Genomic DNA, 21,164 nt, shown 5'->3' on the forward strand with positions numbered 1-21,164 from the left:
TGTGTCTTCTTGCTTTGTTAGCTACTTAGCCTATTGACACAGTGATGGGGGTCTTTCAGGCAGGCTGGAAGGGAGTTGTGTTCTGAGCGTTATGTTTGTGTGAGAGTGAAGATGCAGCAAGCCAATAAGCTTATCTTTAAAGTCACTCCCTTAAATCTGTTCTTTTTGTTTTGGGCCCCTGCAGCTATTCAATCTCTTCAGGGTCACCAGTGGTGATGGCTGGCTTCATCAGTATCGATACATGTTGTAGGTACTGACCCAAGAGGAAGGAAAAACCCAAGTAGGAAACCTGTGGAGAATATCTTCAAGCTGAGCAGTCCTCTGGTCTTCTCCAAAGAAGTAGTGAGAGGATATGGCTACTGAGATCATCCCCTCGGGACCTGATGGATCTGGGTCTCTTGGAGGCTAACAAAGGAAGAACAGAAGAAAGCCCACATCAACATGTATAAGTAACTGGCTGGGAGAGCTGGTGTTGGATCAGCTGGGGGAGCCTGGTCTACTGAGTCCAATGGGCCCAGGGACCATGGCCCTGCCTGGAGCTGCACATACCCGAGGAGGAAACACCAAGGGCAGTCTGACGGGACGTGGAGGCAGGGTGGGCTAAGCTAACTGCTAGCCCATGCAGACCGGCAGTTCCGAGAGTCATCCTGGTGTTTGTTCTCTCGGACAGTGGTTTTCTTTTTTTTTGTAGTTTGATATGTGTTCTTGTAGTTTTTAGATATGTGTTTTTGTCTTTGTGTTGCACTGCTGTGGGCTGGGGGAAACGATATTTCGTTTCATTTCACGTACCTGTGTACGTGAAATGAAACGAAATATTGAACACTTTGTCATTTCATTTCACGTACCTGTGTACGTGAAATGAAATGACAAATAAAGTGTTCCTGATTCCTGATAATAAAGGGTTCATTTAAGTACTTATTCATTTGTGACAGGTCACAATCTGTCTAGATCAAATAGCGCACATAAACTAGAAATGTCTAGACACACTGCATTGTGATAGTAAGAGCAAATTCTGGCATCAGCTAATCTCCTGTACATATCATTTGCTTAGACCCCTACATGCCTTTTCACATGACATCCAGACATCCCAGGAATGGAAAGAACGACAGCTTTCGCTTCCACAGAAAAGACCTGTGAGAGTCTAAACTTTGTGTTATATGTTATACAGCTAAACCTCACACAGGGTCAGAGCTGATGGTTCCAGGTCAAGACAAAAATCTGTTGAATTTAATATGCATCTATGAAACTTATCGAACTTTGGTTAGAAAATTAAACACTGATCCTGAATTTATAACACGTCTCTGATGGTATTTACTGAAATGGTATGACCATTCAAAGTTAACCATTAAAATTTGTTTCTTCAGAATATCTCATTACAACCAAATACCTGGAGATATACTCACACAAATCAGGCACAGTAACAACTCCATTGTACAAACTGGACATTTGGCTACTTAACTGACATCAGAAAATATAATATTTAGAAATTCAGATATAAAAAGCTTATGAGGAACGCAGCACAGAAGTAAAATGCCATTTTAGGCAAAGTTCTACCCAAGCCTTGGGCAACACCAAATGTCATCATCCCCCTTCCACGAGACACCTTAAAAGGTCCTGGGTTCGAACCCCGGGGTTGTCCAACCTTGGGGGTCATCCCAGGTCGTCCTCTGTGTGGAGTCTGCATGTTCTCCCCGTGTCTGCGGTGGGTTTTCTCCGGGTGGTCCGGTTTCCCCCACCATCAAAAAGACATGCATGTTAGGGTTAATACTCCTGTCTGTGTCCCTGACCAAGGCAATGGGAAAAGAACTGGAGTTGGTCCCTGGCTGCAGCATGGCGGCTGCCCACTGCTCCTAGCTACACAGCTAGGATGAGTTAAAGTCAGAGAAAGAATTTCCCCACGGGGATTAATAAAGTAGTAAAAAAAAAAGAACACAAACAAAGTTATTTTGAACTACAATTACATGCCAGTCTTCACTTGATTTACAACTATCATGATTCTAAACACATCACACAGGCTTCCCTAGTTGAGGAAGTAAAAAAGTCTTATTGCTGTGGATTTGGGTTAGTTTGGGTTAATCCCTGTGGTAGTCGGGTGTGGTTTAGCCTCGGCTGCAAGCTGAGAGAGGGCATGTGGCTCGCGGGAGAGCAGATGCAATAGGGGGGCTGATTAGTGACCAGCCTCAGGTGTGTCAAACTTAAGACCTGTCCTTTATATGCGGCAGTGAAGCTGGGTCCAGGACTGACTGACATTGACGCGGACACAGGCAAAGCATGGGATGAATGAGCAAAAAGAGGGGAGCCACACACACCGCTGGGAAAGCAGAGAGCGAAGCGACGGCTCCAATACTAGAGTGCACCGGCCCGTGCGAGTGCGAAAGAGACTGTTCAATAAAAAGCCCGTGTTTCTGCTGTGTCTTCCCTCCTATCTCGAACCCTCCCAGTGGCACAGTGGTGCCAAAATCCCTTGAGCATAATACAACAAAATCTTAAATAATCACCCCAAATTTCTGGTTTGGCAGTAAGGACACCATGCACCAAGTTCAAGCTGGAAGCTCATCATCATCCTCAGATGGTACATCCAGGATTCCACAAGGGTCAATTTTAGGCCCCATTCTTCTAATATTTAAATGTATAATTCTTTTAACCCCTTTTTATCCCCAAATGTACTTGTACTTGGCCAATAACCCCACTCTTTCGAGCTGGCCTGGTTGCTGCTCCACCCCCTCTGCCGATCCGGGGAAGGCTGCAGGCTACCACATGCTTCCTCTGATACATGTGGAGTTGCCAGCCGCTTCTTTTTACCTGACAGTGAGGAGTTTCACCAGGAGGACGTAACACGCTATCCCCCTTAGTTCCCCCTCCCCCTTGAACAGGCACCCCAACCGACCAGAGGAGGCGCTAGTGCAGCGACCAGGACACACCCACATCCGGCTTCCCACCCGCAGACACGGCCAATTGTGTCTAGAGGGACACCTGACCAAGCCAGAGGTAACACGGGGATTTGAACTGCCGATTCCTGTGTTGGTAGGCAACGGAATAGACCGCTGCACTGCCCAGGCACATATGTATAATTTTTTTTTTCTAAATTTATTTCTGATTATTCCCTTTTTCTCCCAATTTAGTGGCCAATCGATCCCTATTTTAGTTCAAACACCCACCCTCATACTGCATGCGTTTGCCAACTGCATCTCTCCAGTCAGCAGTCTCGAAGGAGACAGACGCCTCGCCACTTTCGTGACAAGGCGAATCCAGGCTGAACCCTCAGAGACGCAATCATGTGACGAACACAAGCTGATTCCGCTCCCCTCCCGAAGACAGCATAGCCAATTATTGCTGCTTCGTCAAGTCTGGCCATAGTCGGATCTGACGAGACCGAGGCGCGAACCCCAGTCCCCAGTGGGCAACTGCATCGACACAAAGCCGATGCTTAGACCGCTACACCACCGCGGACCCCACATATGTATAAGTTTTTAAGATTATCATTAATATCGTTATGCTTAAGACATTACCTGTATTTCGAACCAGAATGTCCATTTGGGAGCATCAAGTCCATGAGAGTAGAAGATAAAATACTCTCCACTCAGGTCAAACTGAGGTGTCCCATCTCCAAAGGACCATGTGGAGAGGCTGGCCCCTCGATGAGGCATCAGATACAATGACATGTGACTGGGACCTGCCAGGTACAAGATAGGATATGAGCATTCATCCAAGTACATACACACACACATGCACACTGACACAAACAAAATGCACATGCTGATTTGCATACATGCAAACACAAAAAACACAGGTGTTCGTGTGTACACATGCAAACAGAGACAGCTGTATGTAAACATGATCATGCTGCAAATGATCTGACAGCAAAATAAACTGGAAGATACATGTTGCAAAGACAATGTTGCATCACAGTGCCTTAGCAATGCATTTGTAGAACGTCTTACCACAAGAAACCACAATGTTAATCTACAGAATCCAATGAAATGTTATAAAGCACCAACATGTTGGCAAGGGCTTTGTAAAAAAACACTAAACTTCCCTGTGTAGTGTCCATTTCAAATCCTAGAACATCTTTAATATCCATTCACAGGGCCAAATATAGCACTCCCGACCTTTGACTTGGAAGGTCATCTTGATCGTTCCCCAGCTCGTCTCCTCTTTTGACAGCAGACTAAACTCCACTGGTGAGCTTGGAGACACTTCTGGAGCAGGAAGGTACCAGTTCTTCCTGCAAAGACAAAACATGTCAAATTCTTGACTGCACACTTCTACTTTATATTAATGGCTGCCATAAACTCAAGACACACCTGTGAAACATGTACAAAGCACAGATTGGTGAAAATTAAATTAATTGAATCCTATGTTCATCAGGCTGATGTAATAAAATGAATGACCTGTTGAAATGTGAGAGTTAGAAGGACATGTTACAAACTTGCTGAGGAACTTGACTGGCAGGAACCAAGGGTAACCGCAGAAGGGTCGGTCTTCACGACAGCGGGTGCGGACGGTGTCATTGATCTCGGGTATATAAGGAGTGATATACTGCATGCCGGTGTAGTCGAAGCTGTTGATCCAGAGACCTGAGTCACGGTTCTCCACCTGGCCGTGGATATTGTGGAAGGTCCGCATGGTGTGCTGCAGTCAGTAGACGAGGCATGAGGCTATTAAGAAAGTACTTCAAAACGTGAAATGTTTAACTTTCCCCACAAATATATAATATACCCTTTATATAAATATATTATAATATATAATATATGATATAATAATATAATATAAATATAATATACCCTTTTCAAAGCTAATAATAAATAACAATAAATCTTATTCATCGAGTGCTTTCAAAATACAATTTGCAAAGCTGATTTACAGTTTAAAGAGGACCAGTCAAAATATGATGACATTTTGCCAACTAACCCAGCACATAAAACATGTAAGTCATGTAAGAACTTTGTAACGGGTCTATATAAATGTTGCAATGTAATAAAAACAAGGTCTGCAGAAAACAAATTTTAAGAGCAAAAATTTAACAAGTTTAGTAATACAGTATGTTTACTGTATTACTAAACTTGTTAAAACAGCATTTATGAAATAAGTTTTGTTTTGTTTTGTTTTATGAATGCACACATTTGTTAATGGGTGTCCACCGGTGTAATTACAAAACTGTTAGTGTCACTGCATAATCAAATATCTAACATGTAACCCTAACCCTGTGTTGGTGTGTGTGTGTGTGTGTGTGTGTGTGTGTGTGTGTGTGTGCACGTGTGTGTGTGTGCACGTGTGTGCATGCGCGCACACTAGTGTGAGATGAAACTTCGGACCTGCAGAAAGACACGTTTTGGGCGTGGGTTGTCTGGACTGCCTGAGTAAGGAAACATGAGTCCACAAGACACCAAAAGAAACATGATTGTGAAGACTGAGCCCAGGCCCGCCAGGATCCATTTGGTACTCTGTACCAAGTAAATGAAATGAAGCTGTAAGAGAAAATGACATATCAATGGAAACATTTAATCTGCTATCCAATTTTACATTTTCAACATTTTGAAAAACTTTTTTGTTGTATCCCCCCCCCTTTTCTTCCCAATTGTATCCGGCCGATTACCCCACTCTTCCGAGCCATCCCGGTCGCTGCTCCACCCTTTCTACTGATCTGGGGAGGGCTGCAGACTACCACATGCCTCCTCCGATACATGTGGAGTCACCAGCCGCTTCTTTTCACCTAACAGTGAGGAGTTTCGCCAGAGGGACGTAGCACGTGGGAGGATCACGCTATTCCTCCCAATTCCCCCTCCCCCCTGAACAGGCACCCAAACGACCAGAGGAGGCGCTAGCGCAGTGACCAGGACCCGTACCCACATCCGGCTTCCCACTCACAGACATGGACAATTGTGTCTGTAGGGACGCCCGACCAAGTTGGAGGTAACACGGGGATTCGAACCACCGATCCCCGTGTTGGAAGGTAATGGAATAGACCGCCATGCTACCCACATGCTCCCTTGAATAACATTTTTAATACATAGAACAATATGAATACTGCCATATAAATAAAGGGAGAAAATGAGAAAATTAAATGCAGCCATCCATGTGATTCATTGGGAGTATTTGAATCCTCAGAATGCACTTGTGGAGTACCTATATCCACATTAATAATAAATATCAAAACTATACAAAATGGGATGGAAAAATCTCAGTAGTGTAAGCTCAGACGTGAAAAAGCAGACAGGCCCTGAATACTTACAAAAAAGGAGGAGAGGAAGATAGTTGCTAGGGTGACCAGGGAAGCCAGCACCACTTCAGGGGGTATCTCCGTGCCGCTCCGGCCCAGAATGGGTGTAAAAATCTCAAACACCACCCAGATAAGAAACATAAAGTGGACATAGGGCAATGCCAGGCCAAATAGGTAAAGCACACTGTACTTTACTGATGCTCCTGGATGAGTTGGAGAGGAGGAGGATGTAGATACAAAGATTTTACATAGTGATCATTTACTCACCATTTACACAATGGTAAGCATGTAATTTCAGAGTTTTAAAAAAGCTACTGAATTTATAGTAGGTATGAAAGTTACATTTCCCAAAATTTTAAAATGCAAGTCTGCACAAATTGCAGCATTTCATTGTTATATTCTATAACAAATGACTAAAGCTTGTTGGTATTTTTTTCTTTTAAATGTCGATATTTACTAATTGTCCACAGAAAATCCTGCATAAAAACAGTTAAATTTTTCCTTTTCTCACTTCAAATTCAACACAGCTGGGGTTTTCTTTTTTTTTTTGCATGACTTAACAAATTTTGCGACGACACAAATTCCTCTCAGGCTTTAAGCATTAAAAGACTGATTTTTCATTACAATTAATATAACTATAGACCAAACTATCCAAGAGGATATGAATACCATAGAAATGCAAGAATTCTTCTATGTTTAAATCAGAATTCCATGTCAGAACTATTGAGTCAAATTTACTTATGAAATATGCATATATAAGTGGATAGCACACCTCTATGTTTGAATTCCTTGGCCAGCAAGAGTTTGGTGGTGAGGGGGAAAGCCACCATTAGCATGGGCACATAGGCTGAGCACAGGCCTTGCTGGGTCAGCCACACTAGGCTGCAGCACCAGAGCAACAAGCTCACATCAAAGTAGAGTTCACCCAGCTCCACCAGACGGACACCCTGAATAGAAAACACACACAGACAATGAGCATACATAATATTGTGTCTTTCTGTTACTCAGTCACACATCAATGTCCAGTGTAGCTGATGCCTACATGGACTCTTACATCCCTATAGTCATTATAAAGTAATCCAAGAGAATGTAACTCTATAGATGAGAGTTGCAGTCTGAACTTTTAAGAACGTGGCACAATAGAAAGCTGATTGAAGCTGCAATTTTTTCCAACAATTTATTAACTCAATTTCCCTTGGGGATGAATAGCGTTCTGATTCTGATTCTAATTTTCTCTTTAAAACTATGCTTTCCTCATCCATTCCTATAAAATATACTTTGGACTATGTTTTACTTCTTTACTTTACCCTGATTATTTTCTTTTCCCTCCTTCTCTCTTCTCACCAGATACCATAAATAGTCCACAACCACAGACTCTTACTAGTGTAAAAATTGAGAGCTGAAAAAGTATACATCACAGGGGAAAAACAAAGTACTGAAATAGAGCAAGGACAATGACCAATGCACAAATATCAAGGCACAGAGACAAATGCACCAAGTCTGCATCGCTCTAATGTATGACAGTATCATTGATTTTTATGATCATGTAACTGAAATGTATTACAATGGAGAGTACTTCAGCTTGTTAAAAAAAGATGCCTTTATATATGAAATATGTTACAAGCTTTGATTTTTATTTTTTTGGGGATTTTCTCCCCTTTTTCTACCCAATTGTATCCGGCCAATTACCCTACTCACCAAGCCATCCTGGTCACTGCTCCACCCCCTCTGCAGACTACCACATGCCTCCTCCGATACATGTGGAGTCCCCAGCCGCTTCTTTTCACCTGACAGTGAGGAGTTTTACCACGGGGACATAGCATGTTGGAGGATCACGCTATTCCTCCCAGTTACCCCTCCCCCCCTGAACAGGCGCCCCGACTGACCAGAGGAGGCGCTAATGCAGCGACCAGGACACATACCCACAGGTGGCTTCCCACCTGCAGACATGGCCAATTGTGCATTGTATGTAGGCTGGCAAAAAAAGACTAGCATTCCTAGACACGAAGAGACCAAATGCAAAGCATTGATCATAGTATTGGCAAGTACATGGCAACAGTTAACAAGTTGTTTTCCACAAAGAGACTGATGCAAACCATTCAGTATCTTTCTCTTTTTTTTTTGCGAAACACTGGAATAGAAAGACACACTGCAATACTATTGCAGTGCAATACCGCAATGCAACAGAAAGATGATTCATTCCCGAAGTTTCTTTAAAAGTTGATCTGCAACTTCTCACACATACAATGAACAAACAATGCATTACTTGCTTGGGCCAAGGCTGTAATGCTGAAAATGCTGGGATGCATATTTGAGATGCATGATAGCCCAAGTTTCATCAACAATTAATACTACTTACTAATTTTTTTTATTATTCCCCGTGCAGCAATTCCTCCTCTGTATTTAACCCATCCTAGCTGTGTAGCTAGGAGAAGTGGGCAGCCGCCGTGCAGCACCCGGAGACCAACTCAAGTTCTTCCTTCCATTGCCTTGATCAGGGGCACAGGTAGGAGTATTAACCCTAACATGCATGTCTTTTTGATGGTGTGGGAAACCGGAGCACCCGGAGAAAACCCACCGCAGACACGGGGAGAACATGCCAACTCCACATAGAGGACGACCTGCGATGACTCCCAAGGTTGGACAACCCCAGGGTTCGAACCCAGGACCTTCTTGCTGTGAAGCGGAAGCACTAACCACTGCGCCACCGTGCTGCCCAATTGACAAAACAGTTTGAGTTCCCTCCTGCAACCGCTACCAACAACAAACAGATTGCTTACATGCATTCTATGTTTATCAAGTCTCTTGGCAAGATGTGCCTGTCTGTGTATCAGATGACTGAATGTGTGACATTTCCCTTTTGATCTACTCACTGATCACAGCACACCGACAAATAAAGACACAAAGAGCTGCTGTTCTGTACTCCACACAGAGAAAGAGGAACTGACTGCTGACTCACTTCTGTACTTTGGGTCCTTTAATCTACACTGAGCTCAGCGTTTATTCATAATGTTTCTATCAATTCATTCATTATCTAAGCCCACTTGGTCTCATTCAGGTTCAAGGGGGACTGGAGTCCACCCCCACCCCCCACTGATACACACTCAAATACCATTCATACCTATAGGGAATCTAGAGAATTCACCTTATGTGCATGTCTTAGGGCTGTGGAAGGAAAACAGAGTACCCAGAGGAACCCCATTAAAACACAGGAAGAACACAGAAACTCCACACAGATGGGCTGGAATTGAACCCAGGACCCTCTCACTATGAACTACCAGTGCTCACCACTAAGGCACTGCTCTGCCTGCTCTTTGTTTAAGACACTCTATTATTTTCAAAAGGTGGTTTTTGAGCATGGCCTGAAAACTTGTGATTTAAAAAACAAAATGATTGTGCTTGAAACAAGCTGTGACATAACTAGAATACTATAAAGGGCCCCATGTGCAAATATTCTTTGCTTACCATTGACTTCAACTGGAGAGAGTCTGATATAACCCTCCTCAAATACACTTCGTTTTAAGTGGCAGTATAAAGGACAAAAAGGCCCTGATGAAAAGACAGAAGGCAGGGCTGGAGGTGGCAGAGTTGAAGATGCTAAGATTTTCACTGGGAGTGATGAAGAAGGACAGGATTAGGAATGCGTATATTAGAGGGACCGCTCAGGTTGGACGGTTTGGAGACAAAGCAAGAGAGGCAAGATTGAGATGGTTTGGACATGTGTGGAGGAGAGATGCTGGCTATATTGGGAGAAGGATGCTGAGTATGGAGCTGCCAGGGAAGAGGAAAAGAGGAAGGTCAAAGAGGAGGTTTATGGATGTGGTGAGGGAGGACATGCAGGTGGCTGGTGTGACAGAGGAAGATGCAGAAGACAGGAAGAGATGGAAACGGACGATCCACTGTGGCGACCCCTAACAGTAGAAGTAGATATAGGACAATGTTCCTTAAATCCTCACTACTTATCCTGTTTGTAGAAGTTCTCAGCCATAGTTTGCAGGGCTGCTTTTAATCTTTTTGCACGAGTATCAATTAATCCTCAAGTCAAGTCGCAAGTCTTCATCTTTAATAAGATCAGCATAATCAGCTACTATGGACAGACATTGCACCCAGGGCTGTAATAACTAAACATGCAAAGTCTAACATGCATGGTTTTAGATCGTTAATGACATTATCTATAAGTACAACCACAGTCGAATGTTCTTTGACTGTAGCGCAATCAGGCAGAGGTTATACTTTCAGGTAGAATATACAAATGAAAATCCATCAGTAATAATCTTCTGTATTCTACAAAAACGAAAAGCAGGAACGCTAACATAAATAGGGAATGTATGATGGTGTGAGTCGTGCCCGTAATGACATTCAATAAAACACCCTGAACATAAAGAAAAAAAAGAAACTATAAAGCCACTTATTTTAACTGATTTTCTGAATTGAGCAACACTCATTAATGCATAGATCTTTGGCCTACAAAACAAAGAAAAAGTAGGCTATTTCTCTAATCTGAATCTTAGAGATACACGCTGTACTTTCTGCCAGTGCCAGCTGGACTTGTCTCAGATTGGCAACGTATGACTCAGGTTTAACCAGCAATACATTTTTTTTAGTTCCTTATGAAACAGCCATCAGCTTTATGTTGACTGATTATTAGGCATAGGATAACCCTCCCGATTAGTCATTCTCCACGTGCTTTGGCACACTGCGCACAAGGCATGACTCAGTTCAAAGTAGGCTAAACTAGATATAATAGGGATGTATTTAAAGTGCATTATTTTCTCAATAAACAATTGCCGGTTCAAACATTTTCAAGTCTCAGCTTTCAAGTCTCAAATACCAAAGCAGTCAAATCGCAAGTAAGTCCGATTCTCACAGCAGGCAAGTCCAAGTTGAGTCACAGGTCCAGATTTTCGCAATTCGAGTCCAAGTTTCAAGTCTCAAGTCTACAACTCTGTTAGTCTGTTCATAAACTGTTTGACTTTTTTTTTTTGTTGTTTGTTTGTTTAATTTTTTTCCCCCACTTTTTCTCTCCAATTGTACCCCACTCTTCCAAGCCGTCCCGATCTCTGCTCCACCCCCTCTGCCGATCCGGGAAGGGCTGAAGACTACCACGTGCTTCCTCCGATAGAGCCACTTCTTTTCACCTGACAGTGAAGAGTTTCGCCAGAGGGACATAGCACGTGGGAGGATCACACTATTCCCCTCAGTTCCCCCTTCCCCCCGAACAGGCGCCCTGACCGACCAGAGCAGGCATTAGTGTAGCGACCAGGACAGATACCCACACCTGGCTTCCCACCCGCAGACACGGCCAATTGTGTCTGTAGAGATGCCCGACTGAGCTGGAGGTAACATGGGGATTTGAACCGGCGATCCCCATGTTGATAGGCAACGGAATAGACTGCTATGCTACCCGGACGCCCCCAATGTTTGACTTTTAGTCTTTAGTGTTAATTATAAGTAGCTTTCGACTGTAAACCCCAGCACTCACCCCATAGTATAGGTTCTTGGCCAATGTGTGGATAAGGACCATCTTTCCAGTGGCAGCAGCTCCATATAGGCAGATGGAAGAGTAGAAGTGGTTGTACCAGAACATTGAGCGACCCAGCAGGGTGACCAACAAGGCTACAATCAGCACTGAGAGCAGCGTGACAAACCAGCTCATTAATGCCACCCCTGTAGCATAGGCTAACTCACGCACATAGCGTCCACCTAGAGGAGAGTGAGACAAAGGAATTGATTGGTACACATCTTTAACATCTTAAGTCAATTCATTAAGTTAAAACTGACCACACCCTTGTCTAAACGTTTCAAAAAAAGAATAGGAACTCACTTAAAACTACTCTTAAAGAAGAAAATTTACAATGTACAAAGTCACCATAGAGAACAGAGACCTACCACCATTGCCAGGCAATGATGACTTCTTAGCCAGGTAGAGGAAAGTGGCTGTAGCCACCATATAGTTAAGGATGGTGCCCACGCGGGATGGATAAGCCACTACAACCACTCCTAACAGGTCAAAAAACACCATGTTGCCATGACGATATTCTGAGGGATCAGCAAGCTTCTCTGACATCATCAGGTACTTCAGCACAGCCAAGATGTTGTCACCTGAAAATTGGGGTCAATGGGGAGAGGGTGAGAACCAAACCTGATATGTACGTTGAGTTATGAAGTGTTTATATGCATTGGCCTTGGTGTACAGACTACAAATCAAACTTAGATGCCAGAGGGCATCAACTGTATTTAAAACCAACAGGGCAGGAAGAATCAACCAGGCTTAACTTTAGGAGTAACAATTGAAATAAAGACTAGAAGGACTTCAGAGAGGTATTTTGTCTGAGGTGTGTAATTCAACAAGCCTCACGGGAAGGAAACAATCAACACAACCAATTACGATTATAAAGTTTACTTATTAACCAAGTATTATTACTTATCAGCCATTGTTTTTCCAAAAAAAAAAAAAAGAAATCTCATTTAATCGTAGCTGGAATTGACCTGTTGATCAACCGTCGCCTTTAGCAGACTTAATGCCCTTTACCTGAATGACATTTCAGCAGCCTTAACACCGTGAGCAAATAAACTCCAAGTCAATTATTAAAAAATAAGATACTGAGTTAAGGTGTTGGGAATTTTTTTCTTCACTTGCCGCTGAGTCTACTTGAAGTGTTATCTCTTTAGCGGCAATAAGATACACTGTTGTAAAACAGTTAAAATAGCTGTATAACACAGATACAGGAAGATATTTTATACACAGCACTTACATGGTTACAGCTATGACCTTTAAAGTGTGGAGAGTAGCATTTAGGTTAAAAAAAACTTCACAAAGAATCAGAAAAATGTCTCTGCACAGGTTAGCAACTTCTGAAGCTATATATTTATTGTCTAATACCTCCAACCTATACGTTATTTTCTTCTATCAAAGGAGATGTACTGTTGCCTGCATGTCTGTACAGTTGGCAGCATAATCTCTCTCTCTCTCTCTCACACACACACGACAAAGCTCTATTGTTCCCCTGCCGCTAGTCTGGTTAGCATGTAAATGTGGCCAAGGGCACTACGGAAAAGAGAAATATTCTTCTCTTTTCTGATTTTCACAGTGATAAAACAGAAAGGGTTCCACTTTCTTTAATTGAATTCCAATCAACACGTGTAAGGTTTTAAAGGTACAATATGTAACTTTATCTACTTAAACAGACCATTGAATAACACCTCTATGAGAATCATATAAATAATATAATATTGTGTAAAGTATTACCCCCCCCAAAAAAACCCTACATTACTCATTTATTTCTGTTTTAAAAATTTTTGTTGACCCTAAAAAAATCGTATATGTTATGCTCTGAATTCAAATAAAATCTGTTAAACCATACATTCCTATGCAGGACCCACTGCTGTGTTTGAATTCAGACCACAACACTAGACGAGATCCCCGCCAGGCATGTCTCCCCTTCTCCTGTGCTCGGACTTGACAACAAACCAACCCTTTTTTCACTTCCTGGGAGGTGGGAAAATATGGAGGCACTGCCTGTGTATCTCCTCTTCTCCGGTGTTTGGACTCAGGCGAAAAACCAGCTGAGAAGTTAGCACTCATTTGCATTTTAAAACAGATATTTCAAAGGTTCTGAATCACCGCAACCACGAGAAGTCCTTGATCATACGGTCATAACTGTGCACAACCATTATTAGGTTGGGGCATCCGGGTAGCGTGGCGGTCTATTCTGTTGCCTACCAACACGGGGATCGCCAGTCTGAATCCCCGTGCTTTGTAGTGTGTCCCTACAGACACAATTGGCTGTGTCTGTGGATGGGAAGCTGGATGTGGGTATGTGTCTTGGTCGCTGCACTAGCGCCTCCTCTGGTCGGGCGCCTGTTCGGGGGGGGGGGGGGGGGGTAGCGTGATCCTCCCATGTGCTACGTCCCCTGGTGAAACTCCTCACTGTCAGGTGAAAAGAAGCAACTGGCGACTCCACGTGTATCGGAGGAGGCATGTGGTTGTCTGCAGACCTCCCCGGATCGGCAGAGGAGGTGGAGCAGCAACCGGGATGGCTCGGAAAATAGGGTAATTGGCCAAGTACAATTGGGAAAAAAGGGGGGAAATAAAAAAAATATTAAAAAATTATAATATTAGGCTGACAGGCCCAGTAGTAGATTAGCAGCAGTCAGGTACACACATACACGGACAGAAAATATGGTGTTTTTCCTGCCTTTATAAGAATTTGGGCAGCACCCAAATCGATTGAACGGAAAAAAAATTAATATTCAGCGCTCAAGCTAAAAACTCCACCTAATAAAAACATTTTGCCTGTCAGTCTGTGGATGTGCAGCCTCCTAGCGGACCCTAGCAAGAATGTAACCAAATCTAACGTGAACTTGCACATTCCAAAAAGAAATGGTTTGCTACCATTTTGGTCTAACCATAACCCTGTCTCTATTTTCATAATCTAATAAAGCTGGGAAAACCGTTTATGCTTGCGCATGTGCAACTCACATCTATGGTTGACTCAGATTGACAAGAATATGCAACATTTCCTGTTCTGATTGCAACCTAGAGGAAGTTGTTCCTTTATAACTACAACTATAACATATTTAATACCAAAGCCACTTAAAAGGGGGCAATAGAAAGTATCTGTCTTGACTCATATCCAAAATGTATTTCCATTTCTTATCATTATTTCGTTTGCACTCATGGAACCAGGGAAGAGGCATCAGGTCAGTGTGTCTTTTGAATTCATTGCCAAACTTTTCCTGTACACCCAAGTCTTCAATTTCCATCTAAACAGCAGTTCGCTGAGCTTCTCTCAGACAGGAATCCAAACTGAAATTATCTAACTTGGCTGTTCTAACTTTCTAAACTTACTTTTACGTTACATTACAGTCAAAAAACTTTTTGTTCCAAAGCTTCTGCTGGCACACTAAACACGTGTTTTTGTCTGTCTGACCTGAATCTTGAAGTCTGACCAGAACAGTGGCCATGCACAGTAGCTCAAATACCATGGAAACAGAGTAAACTAGCTCTATCACATAACAACGGTCTACGTCATTAAGATGGCGCCGCGGATGGTAGCCTCGGTTCTGCACTCTCTTGTACTTTTTTTCTGTGTTTGTGTATTTGTTTAGTTTTCAGCGCCCACTCACTGATCACATACAGCAGGCAAGAACTTTTAAGTGTCCAACTGTCCACTGGACAAACTGAACACTGTTTTTTACCGACTTTAATTGAACACTTTAACGAAAGTCTTGCCGAGGTCTTGATCGGTACACCCGGGTGGACTACGACAAAGATGCCGAAGGGGTTAGCAAGCCGCAGCACTCATTAAACTGCGACAGCTTCCGCCCTCCCATCAATCCACCTGGTGATTGTCCACTCTCTGGCCAACAAGATGGACGAAATGCTACTCCTAAACAGAAAAAACTCAAACCTTTCCAGATCTGCCACCATGTGTCTCACTGAAACCTGGCTTAGTGATCATATCATGGACAGTACACTTCAACTGCTGCAGTTCCAACTCCTCCGGGCAGACCGTGATACGGAGCTATCGGGAAAAAAACAGGGTGGCGGCATATGCTTCTATATAAATGAAGGTAGGTGTACAGATGTCCCAGTGTTGAAGAAATCATGCAGCCCTCACTTAGAGACCTTTTTCATTGACTGTAAACCATTCTATTCACTGTGGGAATTTTCATCATTGATTCTGGTCGGTGTCTATATCCCACCCCAGGCCTGTGTTAAAGAGGCGTTAAAACACAAGGCTGATAACATTTCAAACATGGAGCACAAATATCCAGACTTCCTACTCATTATCCTTTAGGATTTTAACAGAGCAAACCCCAGCCCCGAACTGCTAAAATACAGGCGGCATGTAAAATGTCCCACCAGAGACAAAAACACTCTGGATCATTGTTACACAATATTAAAGGACTCCTTTCGCGCTGTCCCCAGTGCACCCTGGGTCTCTCTGATCATTGTCTGATTCTTATCTCAACCTACAGGCAGAAACTAAAATCTACGAAGCTTGTGGTTAAAACTGTGAGGAAATGGACTAATGAGTCAGAACTGGAGCTCCAGGCCTGCCTTGACTGCACTGACTGGAGTGTTTTTGAGGCTGCATCTTCAAATCTGGATGAACTTACTGACATTGTGACATCTTACATCAGCTTTTGTGAGGACACGTGTGTTTCCACCAAAACCTTCTGTACCTTTAACAAAAGCAAGCCCTGGTTCTCGGCTAAACTCATGATGCTTTGTCAGGCCAAAGAGAAAGCCTACAGGAATAGAGATAGGATACGGTATTACAAAGCCAGATATACACTCATAAAGGAGATCAGAGTGGCAAAAAGGTGCTATTCTGAAAAGCTGAAAACCAGGTTTTCTGCGAATGACTCATCATCAGTCTGGAGTGGTTTGAAAGACATTACCATCTACAGGAGACCATCCCCCCACACTGCAGGGAACCATCAACTGGCTGACAACCTAAATGGATTTTACTGCAAGTTTGAAAAGCAAACTTTCACACCCCTCACCCTCCCCAGCCACAATACACATCCAACTGCACTCCCTGCCAGCCACTCCCCCCTCCCCACTGAATACCCACCCGCACTCAGGATCTGTGTTTAGGACGTGCACCAGCTCTTCCAGAGACAGAAGACCAGGGAGGCACAGGGCCCAGATGGCGTGTCACCCTCCTGTCTTAAAAGTTTGTGCTGACCAGCTGGCCCACATTTTCACACTGATATTCAACATATCACTGGAGCTGTGTGAAGTCCCTTCCTGCTTCAAAACCTCCACTATCATCCTGGTCCCCAAGAAAACCTGTATCACAGGAATAAATGACTACATGCCCATTGCCCTAATGTCTGCCGTCATGAAATCCTTCGAGAGACTGGTGTTGGCCCATCTGAAGGAAATCAGTGGCCCCTCCTCAACCCCCTGCAATTTACCTACCGAGCAAACAGGTCAGTGGATGATGCAGTCAACATGGGATCTCACTATATCTTCCAACGCCTTGACTCTCCAGGGACATACGCAAAGGGGTCCTGTTTGTGGACTTCAGCTCAGCGTTCCACACCATCATCCCAGTTATCCTCCACTTCAAACTCACACAGCTCACTGTACCAGCCCCCATCTGCCAGTGGATTAAAAACTTCCTGACAGGCAGGAGGCAGCTGGTGAAGCTAGGGAAAATCACATCCGGAGTCCAAACAATCAGCACTGGTGCCCCCCAGGGATGTGTGCTCTCCCCTCTACTCTTCTCCCTCTACACTCAGGTGACCCGTCTGTTAAACTCCTGAAGTTTGTGGATGATACAACCATCATTGGGCTTATCCAGGATGGTGACGAGTCTGCATGTAGATAGGAGGTTGATCAGCTGGCCCTCTGGTACAGCCATAACAACCTGGATCTGAACACGCTCAAAACAGCAGTTTCACGCACCTTGGTGTGAAGGTAACTCGCTCATTATCAACTCTTTGTCTGTGAATTTCACTCCCCTCTTGGCTCAAAAGAAGTCTGACTTTTGGAGATGGGGTAACCTACCACTATTGCATATAGGCAGGATCGATACTGTTAAAATTAACAGCTTACCTAAGTTTCTTTACTTATTCCAATCCATCCCGCTGTTTTTACCAAAGTTCTTTTTTAGTCCAATAAACCAAGCTATCACCACATTCATCTGGGGGATTTCACCCAGGCTCAGTAGATCCTTACTTCGGAGATGCAAATTAAGTGGAGGACTTGCACTACCCTACTGGCGGCCTGTCCAGGGTGTCTCCTCGCCTGCCGCCCAATGACTGCTGGGATAGGCTACAGCATCCCTGTGACCCTGAGAGCAGGATAAGCGGTTTGGATAATGGATGGATGGATGGACCTACACTACCCAACTTTCTTTACTATTACTAGACGGTGAATATTAGCAAATTATCGTTTTGGCTACATGCTCCAGATGGTGCCATCTAGAGGCTCAATCTCTTACTTCAACATCACTTCCTGCTCTACTTTGCTCCCCCCTCCAGGTAAGTCCCTCTTGATTCACCAATAATCCTACAGTACTCTCCACACTGAAGATTTGGTAACAATTTCACAGACACTTTAATTTTTTTTCTACATCCCTTCAAGGCCCTATCGATAGAAATAATTTCCCCTATCCGTAATGGATGACACATTTTCTTTGGAAAAAGAAAGGTTTAAGGACATTCCAAGACCTATTTGTAAATGACACTTTTGCTTGCTTCCCCACCCTTGCCTCTCAGTTCTCCCTACCCCATCTCGTCTTTTCCGTTATTTCCAGGTTAGACACTGTGTCTCCTCCTGTTTTCCTTATTTTCCTGCTCTCCCTCCCGAACAACCCTGGGATGAGTTTATAATTTTACTCTCCCGACAGAGAGCAGCTATTTCCAACATATATTCAATTATCATGTCACTGGATACGTGTTCTTTGAACAAGAAATTGACTGCTTGAACACAAGCAATGGGGGTTGAATTGGATGAAGAATGGTGGGATGAGGCACTTGAAAGTGTGCAAACTACCACCTCCTGTGCCCACCTTGGGCTTATACAATTCAAAGTTTTGCAGAGAGTACATTTCTCCAAATCCAGAATATCCAAAATATATCCAAATGTAAGTGACAATTGTGGCAGGTGTCATGCCTCCCCATGTGACCTCTCTCATATGTTTGTTCACTGTGCCAAATTGCAACCCTATTGGCATTCAATCTTTACATCTCAAACTGACCTGCAACCATGCCCCTTAATAGCCATCTTTGGCATCCCCACAGATTTGTTCTGATTAAATCCTAAACAAGCTGACACTGCCGCTTTCACAACCCTGTTAGCCCATCGCAGAATTCTTCTTAACTGGAAGTCTGCACTGCCTCCCTCCTTCTCCTCTTGGCTTAAATAAGTGATGCTCTTTCTTAAGTTGGAGAAAATTAAATACTGTTTGAGGGGTTCAAATGATAAATTCACCACAAAATGGCAACCCTTTATATTATTCTTTAATGCCCTGCTGAGGCTTCCGATGGATGAGGGGCCGTAAGTTGAGGTGTTCTTAGACACCTGGGTCATCTTACTCACACTGATTATACGCTGACAACGTACAGTTTTGCTGTTGTGTTGTTGTCTTATTGTACATTTTATGTTGTTGCTGTTACAGGTTGTGGGAGTGGGATGTTATATTTGTAATGACCTGTAACTTCCAAAATCTGAATAGAAATATGTTTTAAAAAAAAAGTGGGATGACAGACAACTTCAGGAGGAGCCCCACAACACTGCCCCCCCTTACCATACTCAACAGCATGGTGTCTACGGTGAAAACCTACAGAACAGACCCCCCCCCCCCCCTTAGGTCTTGGGTTCCACAATCTCCCAAGACCTAAGGGGGGCATCCAACATAAGACACAATCATCAAAAAGGCCCAGCAGAGGATGTACTTTCTCCGCCAGCTCAAGAAATTCAACCTGCTTCAGGAACTGTTGATTCAGTTCTACACTGCAATAATCCAGTCTGTCCTCTGCACAGCCATCACTGTCTGGTTTGGTTCTCTAGATGCACAAGACATGGTGTAATCCAGTTCAAAGTAGTGTACCACCTTCATTGGCACAAAGAGAAATTGGTTAAAATCAACCCAGATTTACACCCAACTTGTGACAGGAGCAAACAAGCCACTGCCAGTCTCTTACATATGTTCTGGTTCTGCCCGAAACTAACTCAGTTCTGGGGTTCCATCTTTGAGGCCTTGGTCGCTGTTTTACGTTTCCCACTTGAACCTTCTCCTCTGAGTGCCATCTTTGGAGTCATTCCAGTTGTTCCACGTTTAAATGCTACTCAGGGGCATCCGGGTAGAGTAGCGATCTATTCCATTGCCTACCAACACGGGGATCCCGGGTCAAATCCCCATGTTGCCTCCGGCTTGGTCGGACGTCCCTACAGACACAATTGGCTGTGTCTGCGGGTGGGAAGCCGGATGTGCGTACGTGTCCTGATTGCTGCACTAGCACCTCCTCTGGTCAGTCGGGGCGCCTGTTCGGGAGGGAGGGGGAACTGGGGGGAATAGTGTGATCCTCCCACACGCTACATCCCCCTGGTGAAACTCCTCACTGTCAGGTGAAAAGAAGCGGCTGGTAACTCCACATGTATCGGCGGAGGCATGTTGTAGTCTGCAGCCCTCCCCGGACTGGCAGAGGGGGTGTAGCAGTGACTGGGAAGACTTGGAAGAGTAGGGTAATTGGATGGGTACAAGTGGGGGGAAAATGGGGGGTCGAAATCCCCCCCCCCAAAAAAAATGCTACTCAGGCAAACCTTTTGGCCTACACCACTCTATTAGCTAGGAGACTGATACTGTTTAAATGGAAAGAGTCTTCCCCTCTACTTTCACAGGTTGGATTGCAGAGGTTATGCAGTCATGGAAATAAAAAAAGATCAGATATACCATGAGAGGCTCTGTATCCAAATTCCACTCGACATGGAAGCCCTTTTTAGACTTTGTGGAGGAGTTAGATGTTCGGTTGGTGACTGGGGTTGATTGGCTTTCAATCTAGTTCTCAACCCTTTCTCTTCTGTTCTCCTTTTCCCTTTTGCTGATTTATTTACTTGTATTTTTAGTAAATTTTCCCCTTCTCTTTTGTTACTTTAATTTATGCTTGCTACTTGATTACTTTATTAGTTTTTGTTATGGTTTAATTTAATTCATTGTATTTCGGGTGGCATGCCAGGCGGGGTGGGAGTGTGGCGGGGGATGTTGTATGGGTCTGTGGGGAGGATGGGTGGGCAGTGGGGGGGGGGGTTGTTGTGTTTTGAAAATTGAAAATAAACCTTTTTAAAGTGCCTGCATCTGCATCATGCCCCACGGGGGGGGGGGGGCAAACATGTCCCCTCAGTGGTCAAGAAGCACAAGGTAGCTCACCTGGAGCACTCCGCCAGTGGACAAGAAACGTAAATGACTGGCTGGGGAAGTCA

At 43.9% G+C, this 21,164-nt stretch overlaps 1 protein-coding gene across 1 annotated transcript in view; it reads right to left on the reverse strand.

Annotated features, from left to right (window-relative positions):
* Positions 1-228: 228 nt before the first annotated feature.
* The window catches only part of LOC130122083 (endoplasmic reticulum metallopeptidase 1), a 42,004-nt gene continuing 21,068 nt past the window's right edge, over positions 229-21,164 (reverse strand). Inside the window, exons 7-15 of the mRNA XM_056291115.1 lie at positions 12,110-12,322; positions 11,703-11,923; positions 6,993-7,167; positions 6,233-6,423; positions 5,316-5,468; positions 4,430-4,632; positions 4,110-4,225; positions 3,510-3,673; positions 229-405 (exon numbers count right to left, since the gene is read on the reverse strand). Of these exons, the coding sequence (XP_056147090.1) occupies positions 229-405; positions 3,510-3,673; positions 4,110-4,225; positions 4,430-4,632; positions 5,316-5,468; positions 6,233-6,423; positions 6,993-7,167; positions 11,703-11,923; positions 12,110-12,322 (1,613 nt within the window). The remainder of the gene's footprint in view (positions 406-3,509; positions 3,674-4,109; positions 4,226-4,429; positions 4,633-5,315; positions 5,469-6,232; positions 6,424-6,992; positions 7,168-11,702; positions 11,924-12,109; positions 12,323-21,164) is intronic.

This window comes from Lampris incognitus, chromosome 12 (genome assembly GCF_029633865.1).
Source record: "Lampris incognitus isolate fLamInc1 chromosome 12, fLamInc1.hap2, whole genome shotgun sequence".
Lineage (NCBI taxonomy): Eukaryota > Metazoa > Chordata > Actinopteri > Lampriformes > Lampridae > Lampris > Lampris incognitus.